Source organism: Asterias rubens, chromosome 3, assembly GCF_902459465.1.
Source record: "Asterias rubens chromosome 3, eAstRub1.3, whole genome shotgun sequence".
In the NCBI taxonomy this organism is placed as follows: domain Eukaryota; kingdom Metazoa; phylum Echinodermata; class Asteroidea; order Forcipulatida; family Asteriidae; genus Asterias; species Asterias rubens.
The window spans coordinates 4,492,585-4,516,895 of record NC_047064.1 but is presented as its reverse complement, the minus strand read 5'-3'; the positions used below and the strand labels follow the sequence as shown (position 1 = coordinate 4,516,895).

General features: G+C 38.3%; 2 protein-coding genes across 2 annotated transcripts; one reads left to right on the top strand and one right to left on the bottom strand.

The window, feature by feature from the left end:
- Window positions 1-17: 17 nt before the first annotated feature.
- On the top strand, window positions 18-9,377 carry LOC117287990. The gene is made up of 8 exons (XM_033768656.1): window positions 18-43; window positions 3,590-3,669; window positions 4,042-4,174; window positions 4,638-4,687; window positions 5,083-5,551; window positions 6,248-6,309; window positions 7,111-7,190; window positions 7,961-9,377. The coding sequence occupies exons 1-8, from the start codon at window positions 18-20 to the stop codon at window positions 8,870-8,872; spliced, it is 1,812 nt and encodes a 603-aa protein (XP_033624547.1). The 3' UTR covers window positions 8,873-9,377.
- Window positions 9,378-10,881: 1,504 nt separating this feature from the next.
- On the bottom strand, window positions 10,882-23,366 carry LOC117287989 (protein SSUH2 homolog). The gene is made up of 12 exons (XM_033768655.1): window positions 23,357-23,366; window positions 20,666-21,061; window positions 19,056-19,223; window positions 18,632-18,701; window positions 17,309-17,438; window positions 15,682-15,867; window positions 14,487-14,549; window positions 13,853-13,956; window positions 13,053-13,145; window positions 12,814-12,916; window positions 11,806-11,910; window positions 10,882-11,101 (listed from the first exon to the last, which is right to left on the bottom strand). The coding sequence occupies exons 1-12, from the start codon at window positions 23,364-23,366 to the stop codon at window positions 10,955-10,957; spliced, it is 1,575 nt and encodes a 524-aa protein (XP_033624546.1). The 3' UTR covers window positions 10,882-10,954.
- Window positions 23,367-24,311: the final 945 nt, after the last annotated feature.

The following is a 24,311-nucleotide window of genomic DNA, read 5'->3' as shown; positions in this document are numbered from 1 at the left end:
AGATACAGCGTACAGACATGAAAAAGGGCGGCAAAAAGGAGGGGTATGTATTATACTTTGTGTTTACTTGTGTAGATGTTTTCAATTATTTGTTATTATTTGTTCATGATTAAGATATTCCATACGGTAACCGTTGTCCACTATACCTATAGGACCAATGCGTGTCTCAATGCGCAGTATCTGCGGAAGGCAATAATTATTGTTCTGCACTACGAAGTTGCAATGTCGTAGTGCTTCAGTTGGGTTTTGTTTTCCCTTCTAATTCGATTTAAAAAAAAAAAAAATAAAAAATAAAAAACAATGAACCCTTAAAACAAATCAGGAACATTTTGTAGGATGGCAATTGTAAAGTGTAGAATAAAGAACGCCTGCGGGCGGAGGAATCCGGGTGAAATTTGAAAGAGCATCTATAACAACTCAGTATACATTATGTAAACAACAGCCTCATGGCGTCCATCTTGGCAGCTTGATCATTCTTTATTCGTACCCAGCTTAATGCGGAGCTTTAATGGGGTCTTTCTGTGAGCTCATTGACGAGTTATGATAAAATGTCATACTCGAATGCGTTGATGAACTCCATACACCACCATGGGGTCATATTTAAATACGATTTAAACGGAATCGCTGGCATACTGACGGGAACATTATGTGCTTTAAAGAAAGTTCAAATAAAATGCATGAATTTTCTGGTTCTCAATTGGCTGTTTAAGCTGGCCCTATACTGATGTACTATCATCTTGCCTATATCAACTTGTTTTAATACATGTCTTCATTATTTATTTGTTTAATTATTTTTCTTGCCAAATGAACTTCTGAGGAATGTCTAGTCTCGCGTATTAGAATTAAGTACATTACGACAATGTTTTGGCATTTACAGTTGAGCAGTTCGATTAGCCTAAACATGTTAAACAAGAACTGTTTTGATAATGTTAATTCGTTTAGAAACAGAAAGCCATGTACAGTTTTGTCTTCATACATTTTCGACTGATAGATTTTTAAACTAAGGCTTGTGTGGACATTGGCTTTTAACCCACAAGAAAGGTAAAGCAATCACACAAAAGAACATAACATATTATAAAATCATATTAGATTTTAGCGTCATGGTATTAAAAAGAAACAACACCATTTGCGTAAAAAAAAAATCATGTTTTGATCGGTTGATCTTTAAAAAAAACAAATGGTATTACTACAAGGCCCTTTAAATAAACAATATTTTCTTATTGGATTCGAACTACATGTCAAACAATTATAATTGTTGTTACTTCCGTGTGTTTATTGCTTGCCTTGGTTTGGTTGCACTTTGTCCCCATTTGCTTTAACTATACACAACACTTCCTTTTACTCGACCGTTTATTTATATACGTTTTGATCATGTTTCTTTTCTGTACCTATAGTGTGGATGGGCCAAATAAGTTCAAACTCGTTTCTAGTTGGGACCATCATAAATGGGCTGTGGATTTTAAAAAGAATGCAGATAGACGCTAGAACAATATTTAATATAATATTTAACATTAAAAAGTGTAAAAAGCAAGAATAGACCCAAACCCCAGCCCCACAGGAACCCTGTGATAGCGGTTCGTGGGTGATAGCGGTTGGTTGAGTGATAGCGCCCTCTATATAAAACAACACATGACCTGGTTTTCTATTGTACAGCAGTACAAAATAATACATTGAAAAAAGACCATTTTAAGGACATTGTACATTGTGTTGGAAATCGCTGCCAATTGTTTGAGAGTTCGAAAAAAATTAAGACAAAAACAGCCCAACATGTTCAAAAAGGTGAATCGCCAAAGTGAACAAAAGTGGAGGTCGGATTCGGCACAGTTTTCCTTACCTTGTTCCTTTGGTGACCTTCAATGTAGGTCAGATCCATAGACACACAAAAAAACACCAATGCCACATATCCATAGATCTTCAAATCGGCACAAAGATGTTCCTTCTTTCTGCAACTCAGGAAACTGTTTAATCAACTTCTCATAAAGCTTGGCTGGGCGGGAGCTCGCTGCTGGCTGACGGGGTCTGCCTCGAGTTGTTTCCCGCCTACAGCTGCCTTCAGTCGACTATTCGAAACTAGAGAATTTCGTGGAACTCACGATATGCATCAAAGAGCTCGACAGTGAAATTTGTTCGAATACGGTAAAGAATTGAGTCAAAATCCTGGTTCAAATTAAATCCCAAGTTAGAGTTGAGAGGTGCACGGGAATGCCGTCATCCGTCCAGCCAGTCAACCACACTGTATTATCTGACTGCTATGTTGATTCAACATAATGGGTGTTTCGTCAAAAAGAACGCAAAACTCCTTGTTCCTTATCACAGGTGACACATTCCACAGTGTTAACCTGGCATTGTATAGAATGAAATTGTTAAGCAAAAGTCTCGGTACTGGATGGCTTAAACATGAAACTGAGAGAATAAATGACGGGAAGTAGACCAATAGGAAATGTCTCATAAGAATCAAAGTGCTCTCATGGAATATTCTTTTGTACGGTGCTCTGAAAGATCCCACCAGGGCCCAGTTTCATAGAGCCGCTTAAGCACAAAAAGTAGCTAGCTAAGCACAAAACTATTTAGCTTACCAACATAGGTTACTAGCCAAACTACCATTGCCAAATTTACAAGTTGTGACTTGTATCCTGCTAAAGTCTGCTTAGACAAAAACATGTTTAGCAATATTTTCTGTTTAAGCATCTCTTTGAAAATGGACCTGGGTCACGGTTCCAACGTTTGCATTATTGATTTGCTTTTAAAGGTTGGTTTAAGATACTCTTAGATGTGAGATTCACAATCTCTAACCAAGGTTTCGCCCTAAGTGAGGAGTAGCCAATCAAAATACACAAGCTCGGGGTAACTTGAGTTTTCCCGAAATTTTTTGTTCGCAGATTGTAAACTATGAAATAATCTCACACTCGTGACATATTATCATCTTCAAATGATTTGTTAAAGCATGTTATTAAATATACACAGAATTAAAATCTAACGATACCCCCTTTGCGACTAATGTGTTTGAGAGTAGTTGTCCTGATCGGGAAATTAAATATCATCTGTTAACTACTCTCGCCAAAAGCTGAGATTGATCTTTTAACTGCTAATAAATCGTAGTCTGTAGTGCGGTGTCCCAATTCAAATCACTTTGGCAATTCTGTCAATTTGTGCTACGGTGGATTGTATTGCTTTGTGAAACAAACCCGCGTTCTAACTCGGGTTAAAGATCGCCAAATCAGTCGGCATAACTGTATTCGCCCGTTTATTTTGTTTGTGCCCATATAAATGTACACCGATGGGTGTTAGCACTGTAGCCTCAGTACTTTCACGAGCTCTGTCAAAATAAATTACAGGCATTTTACTCGGTTGGGATTCTAACCCATGACCTTTGCAATTCTCGATTGAAGAACCACACTTTTCATACTGGGGCACTCTGAGGGCGGTCGGCGACATTAAAAAAAAAAAAATAATAATAATTAAGTTCCCTTTCTCGAACCTGATAGTATAAGTGTCGAGAAAGGGAACAGAAAAAAAAACATTTTGTTTTTTGTTTTTTTCAAATAAGCAACTACATGACATGGTTTCAAATCTCTTCTAATTTGCACAGCCCCGTTGGAGAAAACAGCCCAGCATCGGATGATTGTGAATGTGGACCAAGGGACCGATTTCGATGTACATCGGAAGAAGGTTAGAAGAAATAGATATGTTGTTATTCTTTTCATCCTAGTCTAGCACTCGTATCAAAGGATAGCAACAAAAATAGACTCTCACTAGTGTCGAATAAAGAGCTTGCAAAAATATTTAGTTTATTTATTACTGCCTCTAGCGGATTTTATTTTTTATTTATTTATAATGATAGATTTCACACCCTCAAGGTAAAAATTAATAGCTATGAAAAACTTCATAGAGCATCAGGGAACGAATTACGCAATGATTCACGGAAATAAACATGTAAACAATAACTCTGGAAACTCCTTTGAACCACAAAAAAAGGGAATCTTGGGAATCTTGTTGTTCATCAATTAATGATAGGTGTTTTTTTGTTTTTTCCCTACTCAGTATTTATGTGTGTGCCAAAGGGTAACGAAAAAGACGGTTTTTTGGAGTCGTTCCGAGACGGAGACCAGGCATCCTACACGTTGTGCAACTCATACGTTGCATTTGAAGTGGAGTGCACCGAAACGCAACCCGAGTAAGTAACTACCGAAAAAGGGAGCACAAGGAAATAAGAGAGACTTACAATAGGCTTAACAGTGTCCGCGCCACCAAGTGATCTAAGAAAAGTGACAGGGAATTATCATGGGTAACAGTTTACCTTTTTTTTTTTCTTTTTTTTTCTGGATATTAATTGGACAACATTGTTTAGGTATGTACAATCTCGTACAACAAAGCCGTTGCGGCTTCATTTGTACGAGGTTTTGAAAAACCTCGAAATACCATACTCCGTAACCACGGTATCAAGTACAGTATACCAATACCCAGTTCCGTGCCAAAACATGTATCATGCAGTTTGGCGTCGCCCATCGCTAGGTGGAGAGCGGGCGCGCCGGTGCTTGCGTAAAGAGCTTTGGACAAGGCTAAGTTGTGCTAAAATTAATAAATTAATAAATGTGCCTCAGCACGGTTAAATTTTACTTAAAAATCTGTATTTCCAGAAACAGCAAGACGTGCAGTTGTTACGATGAAGGTGACGCTACATGCATGGGTTAGTGTTTAGTTGATTCCATTCTTGAAATTGTACACAAATATCATTTAAAATTGTTGATAATAATGCACGACATCGTACGACTATTTTGGTTTAGTTTGTGCTGTTTAATAAGGCGGCTGTTGCTAAGGCTGTTGCTATAAACATTGTACGATCCAAAAATGTAACGTGGCAATAAAGCCATATCCATGTTCTTATTGTTTGCATTTGAAACCTATGATAGCAATAACACGAAGTGAAATTTGTTGATTTAACATCCTTTATGAGTTTTCCCCGATGTTTCTTTTTGGGGTTTTAAATATTTGCAAAACATTTCGTTTAGACTTACAGTCGTGTTATGGTTGATAACTAAATATTTTATATACTATTTTGTTTGTATCTGTTTGTACTTCTAGCCTTCTCTGGATCAGCATTTAGTTGCACTTACAAAGATAAACAGATGACGTACACAATTTCCAATTCGATTTGTGAGTCAGAGGACAATTCATCTACAACTGTGAACATCCCCGATACGACTGAAACCACCACAGCGGTGTCAAAAATGTTTCGAGTAAAGCCTACCCTTCAGAAAACCACTGGTTACGTCACCACGTTGAAACTAACAGACCCAATCACTGCGATGGGAAAAGCAACGTCACCTACTCAGCCAGACTCGGCCGTCACAAGTTCAACCGGGGGATCGCCCCCAAGCACCCGCCTGGTGACTAACACTGTGAAAATAGACATCCCTACACCTTCTTATGGACGTGGTAATATACCTGTTGCAATCGGGGTATCACTTACCCTCAACGTCCTCTTGGTGGCGCTCGTTATTTTCGTGTGCTGGAAAAAAGGCGGGAAACGATTTTGTACGAAGTCTCGCAGGTGAGTTTGGTGTCAATGTATTTTTTTTTATTTATTTATTTTTTTTTTGGGGGGGGGGTAAAAATACTCTTTAAAATGTATGATATCTCTAAAATAAGCGATTTATTGTTGAAGCTTGTTGATATAATTAAGGGGGAGGCTTACTCTAGATAAATTATGTCATATGAAATCATTTATAACAGTGGGTTACTATTGTAAAACAGAACTTTAACCAAATTGGGCATCAAGTGAACCCGTTGATCTTGTTTTGTATTTGATTTTGTGCTTTTGTAATGTTTTATTTTCACAATTAGGTTTTGAGTTGATGCATAAGCTTCTACTCACTGTCACTGAGAAGCTAAATTCAAATTGACTTCTCTTTCCGTGAAAACAAAAGCATTTTTTTTTTCATTATCGTCTTTTGAAGAATTAACTCTCATTTTCACGTTTTAGCAAATACCATTGTGAAAACAACGCATTTTATATCGGGCGTATTACTATTGCGGCAATCAAAATAAGCAATAAGGTAATTAATGTTCTTAGAAACATTTCAAATGATGAATGGTGGTGGTTTGAACTTTTTGAGTTGAGCATAAAGTTGTGGTGTTGTTTTTCCTCAAAAGTTCCTTTGCCAGTAAGAGGTTTGATTCATTTTCATGTTTTCGTTCTGATAAAAACTTTGTGGCATTTTCTCGTTTTTAACCATTTTTTTTTTAGAAAGTTCAACCGTTCCCAGACGTCAACTTTGAACCCAGATAGTTCTGCATCAGCAGGAAGAGGTGAATATAATGCGCAGTGTGTCATAGGTTTCTTGTAGAAAGTGTACAGTTTAATATTATTTGTCTTTTTTAAAGACACCGCACACTTTTGGCAATTGCCAAAGACCAGTCTTCACACTTGGTATCTCAACGTTGTGCTCAAAATAACAAACCTGTGAAATTTTGAGCTCAATTGGTCGTCGAAGTTGCGAGATAATAATGATAGAAAAAAAACTCCCTGTCACGTGAAGTTGTGTGCTTTTAGATGCCTTGAATTCGAGACCTTAGCTGTAACAATTATTTTTGAGTAATAACCAATAGTGACCACTGTCTTTAAAGGGCGGTACACCTGGTCTTTATTTAGATTTTTTTTCCTCTTTATTATACTGTGCTATGAGTTTTATATTGAGCGTGTTTTCTGATTGTAACTAAACAACTATTTGAAACACTACCGTACTAAAGATTATATGCAATAGTAGTGTTGTTCTCCTGTTATCTTTTTCAAGCTTGACAATTAAAATGAATGTTAAAAATCATTTTGCAATTAGGAGCCAGACTATTTTGTTCTTCCAGCCTCGGTTTGGTAACATTGATATCAATGGAAGAAATTCAAGATGGCTGCACCATGATAAAGGTCTTTTTTGGCATAGTAAACGGCTTTACATTTACAAAAACCAACCTTAACCCTTAAGCCTGCTCTGTCAAACATAAATATCTGTTTGTCTTTGTTGGAAAACACCTAAAGTATTACATTTATGCAAAGGCTTCTGGAAACCATCGATCTTTATTAAGGTACTGTTTTTTTTCTGATTTTACTTGCAGTGAATCCCACATACGACCTTGACGGGAGACTAGCTGGTGGTGACGTCTTACATCTTACGTCACTCGCCAATGTCCAGAAGGTAAATGACGTCAAATGACGACCATCATCAATGTCAAACAATAATCCTGGTGGACCGTAAAAAAAGAAAACTAAAACACACACTATTAACACGGTGTTTAAATTGTCACTTCACACAGTACTTGTGTGTCTATTTTATAATTGGAAATCTTTAGTTTTGGTTGATATAAAAATAATTCCTATCAACAACAACGCCATAGGCAGGGTGAACTTTTAGAAATTACTCCACCAATTAGTATCTCTAAAAACGTACGTTATGTAAAGAGAACTGTAGAGCTGTTGATGTTATAATACATTGTAAACAAAATTCCCTTTTAAGTTTTTACCCAAAATTTGAACATGAGATCAGGCATCTGAAGCACAAAGTCATATGCAAGAAGCGCTTTTTTTTTTCTTTTTTTTTTTTTTTTTATATCCTTTTCGTTAATCAGATTAGCCCAAATTTTCCCAGGTTTCTCATTTCATGCATATAGGCCGGTTGGGATACACCAAGTGAGGATACTGGTCTTTAGAAATTACCAAAAGTACACCTGCCTTAAAACTTGGAAGCATTTTCCCCTCTTAAATCGGTATCATTAATGTTGTATTCATACAAGTTTCCAATGGGAGACTTTCTGGGACGATAGAGGGCAGCAGACTTACCGGGTAAATCCATTGTTCTCAGAATTATGCGCATGTTCAGAACTACGTAAACAATGGAAATTTACCCGGTATGTCTGCTGCCACCTCGCGTTGGAAAGTCTCCTATTCATTTTCTCTCTCCAATATTAGGAGGAGGAAGGCTATGCCGAAATTCCGCCAAGAGAATACGCGCCGTACATGCCAGACCATCCGACAACCTCCTACACAGCCTTGCAGAAAGTCAGATCAACGGGCAGTGATGACAACGACGATCCGCCGGTGTACACCCCGATACCTGTGAGCAACAAGCCCGCAAAAACCTCCTCGACAGATGACGACTACGTCGAGCCTGATACAGTCACACTCCATCCGGGCGAGGGGGCCAATGGTGCGTCCGCCCTCAACTCATCTGTGCTTGGTAAACGACAAGGGAGACATCAAGATGCCCGGTCACCGAATCCAAAGAGTGGTGGGTATGTTGACGTGGATTCCCCGCCAGTCGTGTTCTCTGAGACACCTAGCGCCCCGAGGACAAGCTTCGCAGATTCTCAAGACCAAGATCCCGAAGATGCTTATTATTTTAAACTTCGGGGGCTCTCCGCGGATACAGCACCCGGTGAGCTTGATCAGGAACGGTTAGACCACCCTACTGCGGACAGTGGCCAGTATCAATCGCTTGGGGCTTCATCGGCAACATTGTCTGCAGATACCAAGCTGGTGGATGATGGTGATGCGTATAATTTGCTCGGTCGAAACGCGATTAATCTAGCTAAGACTGCAGCTAACGCCACCACCAACAGCAATTACGACCACATGGTCATCCAGGCAGCAGCTCACAATGACGGGGGAAATAATGCATACGACACCGTCGAGCGACACCGTCTTCAGACCGCTCTCAAGATCGGGGACGCGCAACAAGGGGCCACAGGTGGCATTATCAACAGCAACACTGACCTGAAAAGACAGACTGCAGGGTATGATACATTCGAACGTCCCGGTATAAAACATGCGATCAATACGACTGGGGAGGGAGATTACAGCCTGGCAATGCCGCTCGTCTAGAGGGCGCTTTACGACAGCTCGATATTCGGAACCATGGGTATGACGCATAACATCAACCAAAGAGCATTTTCGAAACTACGACCTCGGTATACATGTATAGGTTTCAGCTCCGTCAGCGATTTTGATTATCTTGGGACACACGAACAAGGTGGACAGAAAGGAACTCGAAACAGTGATTACGAAAAGGCCAACCGGAGATACACATTTCGGTCATCTTGTTCATTCAGACGAACTGTTGTACGGAGTGCTGAAAAATCATGATCCATGGGCCTAAATTTATTACGCAATTAAAGCAGGGTAAGTGACATAGCAATAACCAACAAATACAAAACTAACACTATACCTGTTTTTTCTAAGCAATTCATTTTATTTAGTATCACTTTACAGTTTTTACAAACCAAATTCGTGATATTCTACCAAATTTGGGATTCACACATTATCTTTTTAAGGACTATCTACTGAGATGATGAAACTCTGAGAGTTAAACAGATCACAAATAAATAAAGTATACACAGTGACTTATTATTATTTGCAATAATAATTGCAACAATTATTATTCTCTTGCCTTTAACTTAAGTGTGACTTATTAGTAATGATAAAGTTATAAAATTACTATAGAAATGTTATTTTCAAATAATACACACATATAAATGTACATATATCAATTCGCACTGAGTATATAATTAAAACAGCCAAATTTATCGTAAAAATCACTTTAAAAAAATAGATTAATAATATAAAAACAACTAGCTGATTACTGCTTGGTTTGAACGACCCCATTTGGTAGCATCATTGCATTTGGTGAGAAACAGTGATTTATTGATAGCACACAGTTGTTATATTTACATTATCGAAAATTCTCTCCACGTTTCTACTTTTGTTCATGTCTTTCTTTTTGCTTCTTCTCATGTCAATACTTGACGGTTGACCTTAAATGAACATTACAGCTGTTAAAAGAAAAAAATAACAGATTTACATAAAACGTACAAGGTATAATGGCTATTATGGTAGAAAACATGCTTTGAAATATTTCTCTGAAATGTCATAATTGTTGAGAAACAAATAAAACTAATTTCCCGTTTTTGGAGTTTATTGCTCAGTGAGCGTTTTATTCTTCTTTTTTAATCTATGACATGCAAAATGTGTAGTCGATTTTTCACTATTTTCTTTTGACCCAGATGGTCCATCGATCTCAAACTTATACAGGTTTGTCAGTTTATGTATATGGTGGATTACATTAAGTGTTTACACTACCAGCAACTGTTTTGTTGGCAAAAATCGAATTCTGTACTGTTACTTTAACATAACAATACAAATATTAATAATAATTTTAAGTGTTGATAAGTGTCACTTAAATATCATTCGTTAAATGAGTCTTTGGTGTGAACATGGTCTATCTTTGGCGACAACACGAACGAACTGGGCAGATTCCATGGCTCTGCTTACCTCCGAATTTTGCGCTTACGGTCACCTTTCACTGCTAACCCGTGAAATACGCTTGAGACGTAAGCGCGTTAACTCCCAGTTTCTGTTAGTGCAGATTGTTTGCTTACGGTAAGCAGAGCCATACAATTGGGGCCCTGTGGCCATTTCCATAGAGCTGCTGAAAAGCAACAAATTTGCTTAAGCGCAAAAATAGCTTGCTTATTAATTAACACATGTTACTGGCCAAAATGTCATGTATTATACATTGCTCGTGACTGGTATTTAGCTACTGTTTACTTGGCATAGCAATTGAGTGGAGTCTTGGCTAGTAGTATGATTTTACTTAGCAAGGATTTTGTGATTGAAGCAAAAGTGTGCTTAAAGCCATTGGACACTTTCGGAACAAAACACAAATCAAAGATGTACAAATTAGCTACAGGGTTTAAACACATGTCATGACACAGCGAAACGTGCGTAAACAAGGGTGGGTTTTCCCGTTATTTTCTCCCGACTCCGATGACCGATTGAGCCTAAATTTTCACTTAAAATATTATAAGATGTGATACACGAAGTGTGGGCCTTTGGAACATACTGTTTACCGAAAAGTGTCTTATGGGTCTTAAACAGCTCTATGAAATTGGGCCCTGGTAGGTTGTTCTACAGCACACTGCATCCCCAGCAGCATTGGTGTGGGTAATCTGGTGCATGGACCTCGTGTTCAAAGCCGTACACCCAGAAGCGTGTACTCACGTCTTTCCACGTATAGTGAGCCTCAGTCACTGGGACTGAACGAAGAGTCTGACGCTGTACACAAAAAAAAAAAAACAATTTAAAAATAGTTTTAAACAATGAATCGTAATCATGCTTCTTTTGTTAATGTTTTAACTGAATGGCAAATGTTACATAACAATATTGATATTGTATCTACATGTATATAGACGATGTGACCTCTGACGTCACTCAAAAACCATAACACGATTCGCGCGCATACCGCCGGGCAAAACCTTTGTGTTTTGGCAGCCAGCTAGAAAGTGTATGCAATCTTACCATGACAACGCGTCTTTTTGCCAGGCGAAACATGACGTATACAGTGTTTTGCCAACAGAGGGCGGTTTGAATGTAAACATAGGTCACATCGTCTATAGAATAATTATGACTATGCTTCTATACGGTTGTACAAAGAAATGGGGACAAGCAAGTTTTTTTTATGATAATGTGTTCAACTTGTTGGTGATCGTTTACTGCTCGGTGCCCAAGGGGTCAGGGAAATTTCAGGAATGTTGTTTGTAAAGTAAAGTGAAATAAAGTGAGTGACTATTGATAGTTATAAGTTAATCATAGGGTGCAATTACATAAGGTTCTCTGTTAAGATAATATTTTTTTTAAATACACAGAGAAAGTTCCGCAAATTCATCCCCCCCCCCAAAAAAAGAGAAATGTCGAACGGCTGTCATAGTTTCTCCTTCTTTGGATATAAATTGTATGATTAAAATAAAACACGATCTCACCTGTTTCAAGGTCCGAGCTTGTGGCCATGCAGTACGGTGGCTATCCACAATACGGATTGAATTAGTGTTGATCTCTTGCACTGGGAACTGGGATATCGGCCACACCTGTTTGAAAGCAAAATAAATAACAGTTTGTAAAATATCTCTTGCATTTTTTAAGCGAGTCATTTGTTTCTGCTCATGTAGTCTACTATTTCCTACACTGGAATAGTCTATTAACAATATAATGAGCCATTTGCGAGTTGGGTTGTAGTAATGTCTGGTACGATTTCTTGATGCGTCACAAAAACTGTTTCGAAATTACAAACATGGTTCAAACTTACATAAAATCTAACCGCAAAATCACATTTTCCGGGTCAACCTGACTCGTAAATAGTTCAGACTCAACGGGACTCGAACACCATGTCATTTCTGATCGAAGAGTTGTTTTAGTGTATATGTGTACACTCTTGTGATTCGATTCACTTCAATACAACATTCATTTCATGATGCAGTTTCAAAGACAAGTACATATTATTTACAGTAATAGACCGTTAGAACTTTGTTCACAATAAGTGTGACATTGTACATTATTTGGATATTCTAGCAGGCACAATACTGCACTGGTCCTATTAGAAAGTTGACATTTTGTGTCATAATTTCTACAGAAATCAAAGAGTTGTGAAAGTAAAAGCTGGACCAGATTTGAGATGTGTCCGCTTTCATCATAACAAAAGTTGATAAGAATTAGACAGTACAATCTCCATAAAATATAACATTTTATTGTTTCTTCCATTAGACTGTGAACACAATATTTTAATTATGTGTGTCTGCAGGAAGTGCAGGCTCTGTCGATCTTTTGTAAACATGTGACGTCACAGGTCATCGTCTTTATTATTATTATGTGTGAATTTAATGTAAACAACGCAACAAAAAACACAAATCTTTGAAAATATTAAGAACCCAATAAATCATACAGCATTATACATGTGCAATCGTAGCCATCATGTAGAGAAAGGGTAGACTTACCCACGGCAGAGCCTGTTCGAAGATGACTTTGCCACTGACGTCACGTATAAGTTCATCTGGCATATCAGTACCTTCCAAGATGTAGTCCGATACATTGTTAACGCTACAAAGAACAAAGAGTCAAATTATTAGTACAATAAACGTCAGACCATTAACTATTTTTTTAAACTTATACCATAGGTCGTTTTGGTTGGTAAGTTAATTCTATTTTCTTAATGAAATCAATGAAATAAACTTACTAAGACGCCGTCATGAGAATGTAATGTCGAAGTGTACAGAAACCTTCACAGACCGGACACGTGACTCTGCCGTCCCCGCCACACCGTATACACCTTCAAATAAAAACAGATAAACGCAACGCATTTTTATTTACTCTGAATTGACTTCTAAAATGAAACTTCGAACCGCCATGGACTTAGACCGGAAGCTTGCTCAGGCATCTAAAAGCACACAAATTTGTCCTACATGGGTGTTTTTTTCTTTTAATTTTTTTCTTGCAACTTCGATTACCTTAATGGGACCAAATTTTCACAGACTTATTGTATGCATAATGCGGGGATACGCCAAGTTAAGTACTGGTCTTTGCGAATAAAAGGTGTCGATTGCCTGAACAAAATTCGGGTGTTTCAGGATAATGCCAATTTTTGAGACCTGGGAGAAAATTTCATAGAGCTGCTTAAGCAAAACAAATTTGCTTAAGCACGAAAATAGCTTGCTTATTTTATACATGTTACCGGCCGAAATGTCATGTCGTATACATGTACATTGCTTGTGACTGGTATTTAGCTGTTGTTTACTTAGCGTAACAATTGAGTGGAGTCTTGGCCGGTAATATGATTTTATTAAGAAAGGATTCTTTTGCTTAAGCAAAATTTAGTGCTTAAGCAGCTCTGTGAAATTGGGCCCTGTATGGCAGCAGACTTACCAGGTAAATCCATTGTTCTCATCAGAGAACTACGTAATCAATGCGAATTTACCCGAGTCTGCTGCCACCTAGAGTTTTAACGTCTGCCATTGTATGACGTCAGTACCAGCCTACCTTCTCCGTCCCCTCCCTCCGCATGAGCCGCAGGACTGCCGATGGGATTCTCCATTTCGATGTACGGTAACTGACCCGCTCCCATGGCATCGTCCACAACGTACCTGTAGCCACGACATCCAACAGAAAACACATCAATAAACCATTGGTGATTTGACAAAAAAATATTTATGTCCTGTACTTTTGAATAAACCCCGGGCTTGTCAATGAAATCTCACTAAATTATACACTTTCTGCTGCATAGTGAAGCTTTTTGGGATATGTGACACTGTTTTACTAATTTCTCAAAAACTATACAGCACCTCGGAAAGTAATCTTTTGGGGGAAAGCTTTCTATCATTATCTTTTGAATGTGTAAGTTTAATGTCAATCTGTGGACATTGTGTTTTGTGTCTTACAAACAAATTATGTGAATCCTTAACACAAACTTTAAAACGAACATTACAAAACTGGTTAAAAAAATAGAAAACATCCCTCGTTTCTCAAAAATCACAGCACCTCAGTAAGAAATATTTCAATGGAAGGTTTTTTACCATCAATAACTTTAAACCGTGCAAGTATGTGGACATTGTGGGTTTTTTTCCCCCCACAAAAAGTACCCAGACCCTTTAAGTCTAAGAAGGAAGACACTTACAGTTCCTCTACCCGAGCATCGGGCACACCTGACAAAACCACACGAATTGCAACGGTGACAACCCTGTGAGATTGAAAGATTAGAAACAGTTGAGAACTAATTCATTAATTTGATTATATTATGGTTAGTAAATTTAAGTTAGTTGATAGTTTCGCATGATCAATCCAATTATTCATGGAGTCGATATTTCACGGAGTCGATTGCCTCCATGCCCCTTGGTCATTGTCTTGATGCCCTTGAAATGCTCCAGTAGAAATTTATAATTTCTTCATGGGTGCCCTTTACTATTCCTTATACGAAGCATACAGGTCTGATAATTCAGATGCACGCATACAGTAAATTATTGAAACTTTAAAAAAATTTAATTAAAAACATAAAAAGGTGATAAGTATCTAGGAAAAGAAAATATCAAGTACTCAGATATTAAAAGACGTCAGGCCTCAAGCCTCTTATTAGGCGTCTATGGCTGTTGTGAACATGTTGGGATACACCAAATGAGGTAACTGGTCTTTGACAATTTACCACATGTGTCTGCCGTCTATTCCACCACGCTCATCCCAACTTAGGACTAATCTTAGGACTTAGGACGAGTGTAGTTCCCTATTTGAAGACGTAGGACGCATTGAACCCATCCTAAGTTAAGACGAGTTTTTTACTCGTCCTAACTCGATATAGGATTAATCCTAGCGTTTCGTGAAATGGGCCTTGGTGTCTTTAATGGGATAGGTTTTCCTTTGACCTCCTAAGTAAGGCGCTTCTGGTGGTTGTGACGTCATATATTTAACGCCATTGGACACTTTCGGTAAAGAATTTTTGTTTTAAGGTCACAGATTTACAAATAACTTACAGGGTTTTTACAGAAGGTAACGGTGAAAGACTTCTCTTGAAATATTATTCCATGAAATGCTTTACTTTTTGAGAAAACATTAAAACAAAATAATAAACATCGATTCTCGATATATCGAGAATTACGGATTTATTTTAAACACATGTCATGACACGGCGAAACGTGCGGAAACAAGGGTGGGTTTTCCCGTTATTTTGTCCCCGATGACCGATTGAGCCCTAAATTTGCACAGGTTTGTTATTTTATATAGAAGTTGTGATACACGGGCCTTTGACATTACTGTTTACTGAAAGTGTCCATTGGCTTTAAGGGGTGTATTAGAGAGTCAAATGGTAAAGACAAAGCTACCTTGAGAAATGACGTGTGTGGTACTTCTTGATGTTTCTTATGGGTCTTGAAGAGTTCATTTGGTTCGCTTAGCATCTGCCAAGGAGTCGGAGGCATGCCGTTTTCAAAACCGTCAACAAGACCGCCTCTATGTGGTTTGAATTTGCGGGATGTAGTTCGTGATTCGGTGAATGTCTCTAAAATATACTGGGAAGAAAAACGATTCAAACAAATTTAACAAAACATATTTCCAAATGTTTCATTACTTCTAAATACATTACTTCGGCGAGTAATAATAATAGTAATAAGAAATACAACCTTTATGTCGCCGTACAAATATGGCCTACCCCCCAAAAATAATAAATCCTGGGTGTGTCACTGCTGATAGTTTAAATTCTGATTCTGGTTAAACCACATCAGCCCTCAACAAGAAACAAATCGCAAACAATGAACACTTTAAGTAACTTTAGAATCAGAAGAGTGAGGTTTGTTGGTGGATTTATTATGTAAAGTATATAAATTGACTAGTTTGTGACCTAACAACTGTACAAAAATGATAATAAAATTGTAAATTTTGAAGAGCCCAGTTGTTTCTTGGTTTATTGTGATAGAGGAAAACATGTTCTATCTAGTGATTTTTATTTTGTTGATTTTTGGAATGATGCATTGTTTCACAAATTGGGTCAAAGGTCACGATAACATATTAAAGATCACGGTACTTGTACAAAAATAGTCATAAAGTTGTAAACTTTGAAGAGCCCAACTGTTTCTTAGTGGATTCTGATAGAGGAAGACATGCTCTATTAACAGATTGTTATTTCATTGATTTTTGGAATGATACATTATTTCAAAAACTGGGTCAAAGGTCACGATAACATATTAAAGATTACAGTGACCTACACTTCAGAAAATTTATTTTTGACAAAAGAACTGATTTGAGCATGCAATTCTCATCATTTTGATACCAAATTTGCATATAGGTGATGAGAATTGACATGGTTATGACATATTTTTACCAAAAAGGTAGTATTTTACCCCAAAAATTTCAGATTTTAGTGGTTTCTGCCCTGACCACATGGTGAGTCCGATCGGGCTAAAAATTGCTGTGCATTCATTGCTCATAAGGACCTACAATCACAGCAATTTTTATCAAAATCGGAAGACATGAGGTAAAAAAGTGCGTTGGTCTGACATGGAATGACCCATATACCTCATAGCACTTTAAGGGAATCAAATACTGGACAACACAACTTGTTAAATGAGCTTAAACATCAAACAAGCAGTATTATGACTGTTAAAACTATAAAGTGTACACATTGGTGTAGGGGTAAACCAAACTTAACATTCTATATCCCTGATGCAAATTTATCATCTATTATGTATAGTGATTGTAATAACAAGCACAAGGTGTTCGGATTTACTTTTTAGCAGTAAATAGTGAATACAGGTAAGGTTGGTTTCAGCTGGAAGAATATAAAAAAAATATAAAAAAATAAAAACAAAAACTCTTTAGCTCACTTTAAGTGAGAGATACAATATATGTGTTGTTATTGTTGAACTTTTTTTTCAGTGGAACGACATAAGGACAGAAATATGTCCAAAACATTCAAAATATACAATAATTAATATTATATTTTGTTGAGCTTACATGGAGAGCGTTACTGGTAATGATGTTCTTGATGGCCATCTGTTTGGCTGGCCTGGATCCATAACAACATTTTTTGTCAACGAACGCCAACATGGCTGCCCTCACGGCATCTTCAGAAATATTTTCCGCACTGCATAAAGCAAAATAAATAACATTTCACTGTGGTGTCAATTTTGAATACTACAAAATGGTTATTTTAACACTCTGGAGTGGATTTTACAAAGAGGACTCACTCGTCCTAACTTAGGACACCCATACGTTTCTAGGACTAGTCCTCAGTTAGGACGAGTCTTAACTCTTTGTGAAGTCCACCCCTGGAATTTAGCTTCCATAAGCCGTATTAGTAATCTCATGTATATAAAACGATTTCTAATCTACACACACACTTTCTTACTGTTTGTTATGAACTTTGGTTTTGGTCCATAATGTTCTTCTCGAAAACATTTTGTGAGCTAATGTGGAGAACAAGTCGTGAATCTTGTCATGAATTTGTACGGCAATATTTATGTTTGATGTCCCTTAATTCCAAGATGTATTGATTCACGTCCATTTTGTATCATTTCCAATATAAAACAAGTCTTCATCAAGTTCAACAACCGGTAAACGATTGATTATTGAAGTATAATGGCCTGATGGTCCATTAATTGATGGCTTTCTTAAACCATGGCGGTAGATATAACTGGCTCAAAGTTTGCGGGTGCACCATTAACATAAAAATCTTTCTACTTTTTTTCATAATTCCTCCACAAATATCACTACATTGTGTTTCCACCATGATGCAGTAAATTCAAATCATTAGAAAATCCTTATTCTGCCGCGTGACAGCTAAAAGATTGCGCCTTTAGGGAGCAGAATAATCCTCACTCAAAACTAAATTATAGCAAGAATTCGTTTTGTATGAAGAGACTTAGCCCAGTTTTATAAGAGTATTTAGCCCCCCCCCCCAAAAAAAAAAAAAACCCATTGTGTGCTTGGAATCTAAGGAATTATTTAAAAGAGTTAAGCTTGGGTACTTATTTATGATAAGCCGGCCATGCAAAACCTTCATGCAAAGTGTCGAAAGTGTATACAATGTAGTCGCAGAGCTCAACGGTTAACAGGGCCATCGTGAACCGGTGTTCAGTTCACGATTCTTTAATCGCATCTGGTGACGCACATAAACAATTCAAAAATACTTTTGAAGGTTAACAATTTAAAACAGAAGAAAATACCATTAAAAAAAATGTATAATGTAAACAGCACCACATTACAAAGCAGACACAAATTTAAAAGGTGCACACAAACTCCAGAAAGTTATTACATTCAGGATGTATTTTTACTTACCTTTGAAAAGTCTCTTGTGGTCGCTCCTGTTCAGATGGGGGCTCATAGACCGGTGGAGGGACGGGCTGACCTGAATTTGAAGACATTGAAAGTATTGAAATCATAATTTTTTTGCCTAAAGGCACCGGACACTTTTTGGTAATTGTCAAAGACCAAATATATTTTCACTTGGTCTGTCCCAACAAATGCATAAAATATAAAAATTTCTCACTATAACTAATGATGTAGGCCTGGGTATCATCCACTATAGAAGTATGGCTGGTAGGGAGCAGAACCTACTCCCTTTCCAACTTTTGACGAAGCATCGAGTGCCTTAATTGCTCAATGAGAGCACAAGTAGCATGTTGAACCATCTTCCTCCGTGGTTGCACATCTGAATAATATTATAATATCTGTTTTAATGTGAAATTTGATTGACTCTCACCATCATCAAACACAACGTTTTCGTATCCAGGTACGGTTTGCAGTCCTTTCACATCAGGACCAGTTCCGACATCTTCCGAGGCATTCTCGTTATCCTCCGGGTCCGAATCAGGAGTATTGTCCCACTTGTAAGGGGCAGCGCCTTCGCCAGTAGCTCCTGGCTTCCACGCTGCGAACATAAAAACCACATATGTAGTTACAAAGAGTTAAGCTTGGGTACTTATTTATGATAAGCCGGCCTTGCAAAACCTTCATGCAAAGTGTCGAAAGTGTATAGTCGCAGAGCTCAACGGTAAACAGGGCTTTATTGGTTTATTTATTTAAAAATGCCATCGCAGCATACCGCTGAATTGCGGCATAATTTACAATAATTAAAAAATATTACATTAATTATTAAAAAGCTTTACAATAGAAAATACATAGAAAATACATCGTGAACCGGTGTTCAGTTCACGATTCTTTAATCGCATCTGGTGACGCACATAAAACAGTCAAAGAGCAAGCTAGTCGAAACGTTGAGACCAATTTCAGAACTGACTCCGCGGCAGTACAGTTAATTACGATCCTATAAGCTAAAGTAGTAGTCCAGTCTAATGTCTATACCATCCGCCCTGGTAATAGTTAAAAAGCAGGACAGTTCTTTTCAGAACTGAGCAGTCTCCCGAACCTCCGATTATCTACTCCACGGCAGTAGAAGCATGACAGTTCCCAAAGAACAACTCTACCTGGCAAGTAGATACACACATGGTGTAACCGCAAACCAAATATACACATAGTTACAATTATATATACAGCACACTGAGAGCAGTGAAAAGAACATACATCCGTTTACCAATTCATTGGTCCTTTACTACGGAGCCCCTAAGGGACATGTACAACAAAATTTAAAAGGTAAACAAAGTATTAATAATAATTTCGTTCCTTAGAAAAATGAACTTGTTCCCATGAAATAATATTTGATTTTGTTCCCTCAAACTTAAATTTGAGGGGAAAAAAATAACATTTTACGAAATCGTCTGAAAGATTTTTGTTTTAGTTTTCAATTTCTTCCACCTGTCCTTTAAAGCCATTGGACACTTTCGGTAAACAGTATTGTCCATAGCGCACACTTCGTGTATCACAACTTCTATATAGAATAACAAACCTGTGAAAATTTAGGCTCAATCAGTCATCGGAGTCGGGAGAAAATAACGGGAAAACCCACCCTTGTTTCCGCACGTTTCTTTGTGTCTTGACATGTGTTCAAAATAAATTCGTAATTCTCGCTATCGAGAATTGATTGTTTTAATGTATTCTCAAAAAGTAAAGCATTTTATGGAATAATATTTCGAGAGAAGTATTTCGCCATTACCTTCTGTAAACCCTTTGTAAAGTTATTTGTAAATCTGTGACCTTTTAATGGATTGGTAATCTTCGTTACAACTATTTGCATTCTCAAGATTCTCAACAGCAAATCGAGAGCATCGTTGAAGTGGTGAAAGTACGGATTGGAATGTAGAACAATGTCCTACGCAATGTAAGATTGTTATCATGTACCTCTTATACTAATATATGTATGAGTTGGAATTTGATTTCTACATTTTTTGAGGGGAAAATACGAATTTTTGTTACCTTGTCCTGCAGCGGGTTGTGGAGGAGCCTGTTGGACAACACCCGGCGGCTCCGACCCCGGCGGGTACGCTTGAGGAGGGGCAGTCTGTGGTGTGGTGTCTTGCTGCATGGGTATACCATTACCCTGCGTTGGTGCTGCGGCGAATCCCTGCTGAGGTGCTCCGGCGTACCCATGTTGAGGAGGTGCTCCGGCGAACCCCTGCTGGGAAGGTGCTCCGCCGGCAAACCCCTGCTGAGGAGGTGCTCCGTTGAACCCCTGCTGAGGAGGAGGTCCGGCAAACCCCTGTTGAGGAGGAGGTCCGGCAAACCCCTGCTGAGGTGCTCCGGCATACCCTTGCTGAGGTACTCCAGCATACCCCTGCTGGGGTTGTGCCCCATAACCCTGTTGGGGAGGGGCTGTTGAACCGGGACGAAAAATAATACATTGTCAAAGTATCAGAAATCGTTATTTTTTATGCTGTTTGATTTATTTTGTTTTTATAGTGTAACAAAACTACGATATTCCTATACCAGGAGGTTCAAATAACATCGGTCGGTTTTCAAAAGCAAAACCACAAAAAAAATGAATGATGAATAAAACAAACCATTACACTCCTTTTGTGTTTTATTATCAGAATTTCAGTTTTGAAACAGTTCCAGTAACACTAATAAAAGTGCCTTTTACACGAGAGCAATTAAGCAAGTCGCCCTGGCTAAATTGTTGCATGTTGTCAAATTTCACAAAATGTACTTCGTGTGAACGGACAACAATTTCGGGAGTGTGCATGGTTATTTCTACCAACCGAAGAGTGCAATTCAATAATAGGAGACTTTCCAACGCTAGGCGGCAGCAGACATACCGGGTAAATTTCCATTGTCTACGTAGTTCTGAACATGCGCATAATTCTGAGAACAATGGATTTACCCGGTAAGTCTGCTGCCCTCTATCGTCCCAGAAAGTCTCCCATTGGCCCCTCTTTTATATAATAAAATGTGCTTCAGTAGACTGGCAGTGGTTGTTCCACCCTTTGAAAGGTCGAAATGTGCCATTTATTTCATTGTTTTTTTATTTTAAATATTCGGACACAAGTACTGTTTAAAATGGTGGAATAAATCCCAAATCAATTTAGTGTATACTGTAACTTTACTTATGTTTTTAAGCATGGAGATCGTGGGTAAACCGGTCACTTCGGCACCTTGCAAACCCGGCACCCACTTACTACAAAATTTGCAGCGTGCCGAGTTTGTAAGCGCCGAGTTTTCCGAAGTGCCGAAGTGTCCGGTATCCATCGGACACTCAGCATGAAGCAATCAACTCACTACCTGTTCGCTGGAAGAGTCATCAAGTGGTTCATAAATCAAGCGTGTATACTTAATACACAAAATTACTACAAAATTTGCAGCGTGCCGAGTTTGTAAGCGCCGAGTTTTCCGAAGTGCCGAAGTGTCCGGTATCCATCGGACACTCAGCATGAAGCAATCAACTCACTACCTGTTCGCTGGAAGGGTCAAGTGGTTCATAAATCAAGCGTGTATACTTACACAATCAAATACTAATTATCTAGCTTCGCAAACACTGTTAAATTAGTGACAATAACCACTAGTTATGCCAGTGGATTTGCTCAGTAGACATGTGTCCCTTTTATACAGCTCACTGTACTAATGGTTAGCAATGGTTTCCTTTCTATATGTGGGTGTTCAGTATGCATAGTTCCCTTTAAAGGCAGTGGACACTATTGGTAATTACCATTGATCTCCATTGATCAATGGTAATTATTCAAAATAATTACTATCATAAAACCTTTCTTGATTACGAGTCATGGGGAGAGGTTGATAGTATAAAACATAGTGAAAAACAGCTCCTTCTGAAATGATGAAGTTTTCGAGGTAGAACTTATTTTCCACGAATTTGATTTCGAGACCTCAGATCAAGCATCTGAAAGCACATTGCCAATTGCGACAAGGGTGTTTTTTCTTTCATTAATATTTCGCAATTTGTGTGACCGATTGAGCTCAAATCTTCAAAGGTTTGTTATTTTATGCATATGTTGGGATACACCAACTGTGGAGACTACTCTTTGACACTTACCATTAGTCTCCAGTGTCTTTAAGACAGCTCTGAAATTGAGTCCTGTCCTTATTCAAACCCACATGAAGTAGCAATGATTTTCTTTAAAGGCAGTGGACACAATTGGTAATTACTCAAAATATTATCATCAAAAAAACCTTTCTTGATTACGAATAATGGGGAGAGGTTTACAGTATAAAACATTGTGAGAAACAGCTCCCTCTGATCTGAAGTGACGTAGTTTTCGAGAAAAAAAGTAATTTTCCACGAATTTGGTTTCGAGACCTTAGATTTAGAATTTGAGGTCTCGAAATCAAGCATCTGGAAGCAAACAACTTCGTGTGACAAGTTTTTTTTTTCTTTCATTATTATCTCGCAACTTCAACGAAAGCTCAATTTAATGTTCACAGGTTTGTTATTTTATGCATATTATGTTTGGATACACCAAGTGAGAAGACTTGTCTTTGACAATATACCAATAGTGTCCAGTGTCTTTAAAACCTATTGACTGTACCTGATTTTACTAATTGCGTTTATATCTCATTTCATCGTTTCTAAGCCCTTACCCACGGCCTGAGAACTGGTCTTAATGGTGACCCCCCTCCCCCCCCCCCCAACTTCCCCGAAAAAAAAGAGTCACTTACGTTGATGCATATCAGCTTAGTCTGTTACTGCCGATGGGAAATTATTCCAAAGTAAAATCAGCGAGGATCTAGAAACACTCTCTAAAACGTGTAGTTAAACTTGTGAAGGATGATCATGGAAGTAGAAATAGATATGTACCTACAGGCCTATACACAGCACGAGTGTTAATCATGGAGCTGAAGGTTTCGGTTTACAAACACACCATGACAACCTCACCATAATGTTTGCACACTGTAAACCCATCGAGCGTGAAAGCACATTGTGTGTCACCTCGGACCTGTGTGCACAGACGTAACTCTATTGTAATGTGTAGCCTTCCTCTCTCCTTTCACTCTGGGCTCAGTAAATAAACACGTAAGTTTGATTATCGACCAAGTGTGTAAATGAGAGTCAGCCAACCCGTTCGTCGGACGAATCAGTAAACGGAAATCAGCCATTTAACCGTTGGCTTGTCTTGGCCATTGGTCGAGATGTCTCAACGACGAGTTCTCCACACTGTCGAGTTGTCCAACGGACGAGTTGTACGGCTGAATTCCGTGTGTACGTTTCCATCAACAGCAACAGTTATTTATTTGATGAGCTTTAAAATAAGGGGCCATTTCAGAATATATGTCAATCATGCTTAAATTTTCGATTTTGTTTTCTTGACACTGTTGTTGTTGGGTAGATCAAAGCAAATAACTAAATATGGTAATTCAGTTTTAAGATGTGGGAGGAGACTCCACCATTGGGGGAACCAGCACAAATTGGGCAAGGCTACAATCCCGGCCATATCTCGTTGGGCCCCCCTGCCCCCTTTCAATGTTGGTTCCATTTGCCGACTGTGTTCTTAGTTACAGTCAACATTGAGCGGTGGGAGGGGGGGGCGGGGGCGGGGGACAAAATGTTTTTAATGTGACTGTAAGTGCAAAGGGAACTGATGTATTATAACGTCAGGAAAGGGTGGCCCAAGCA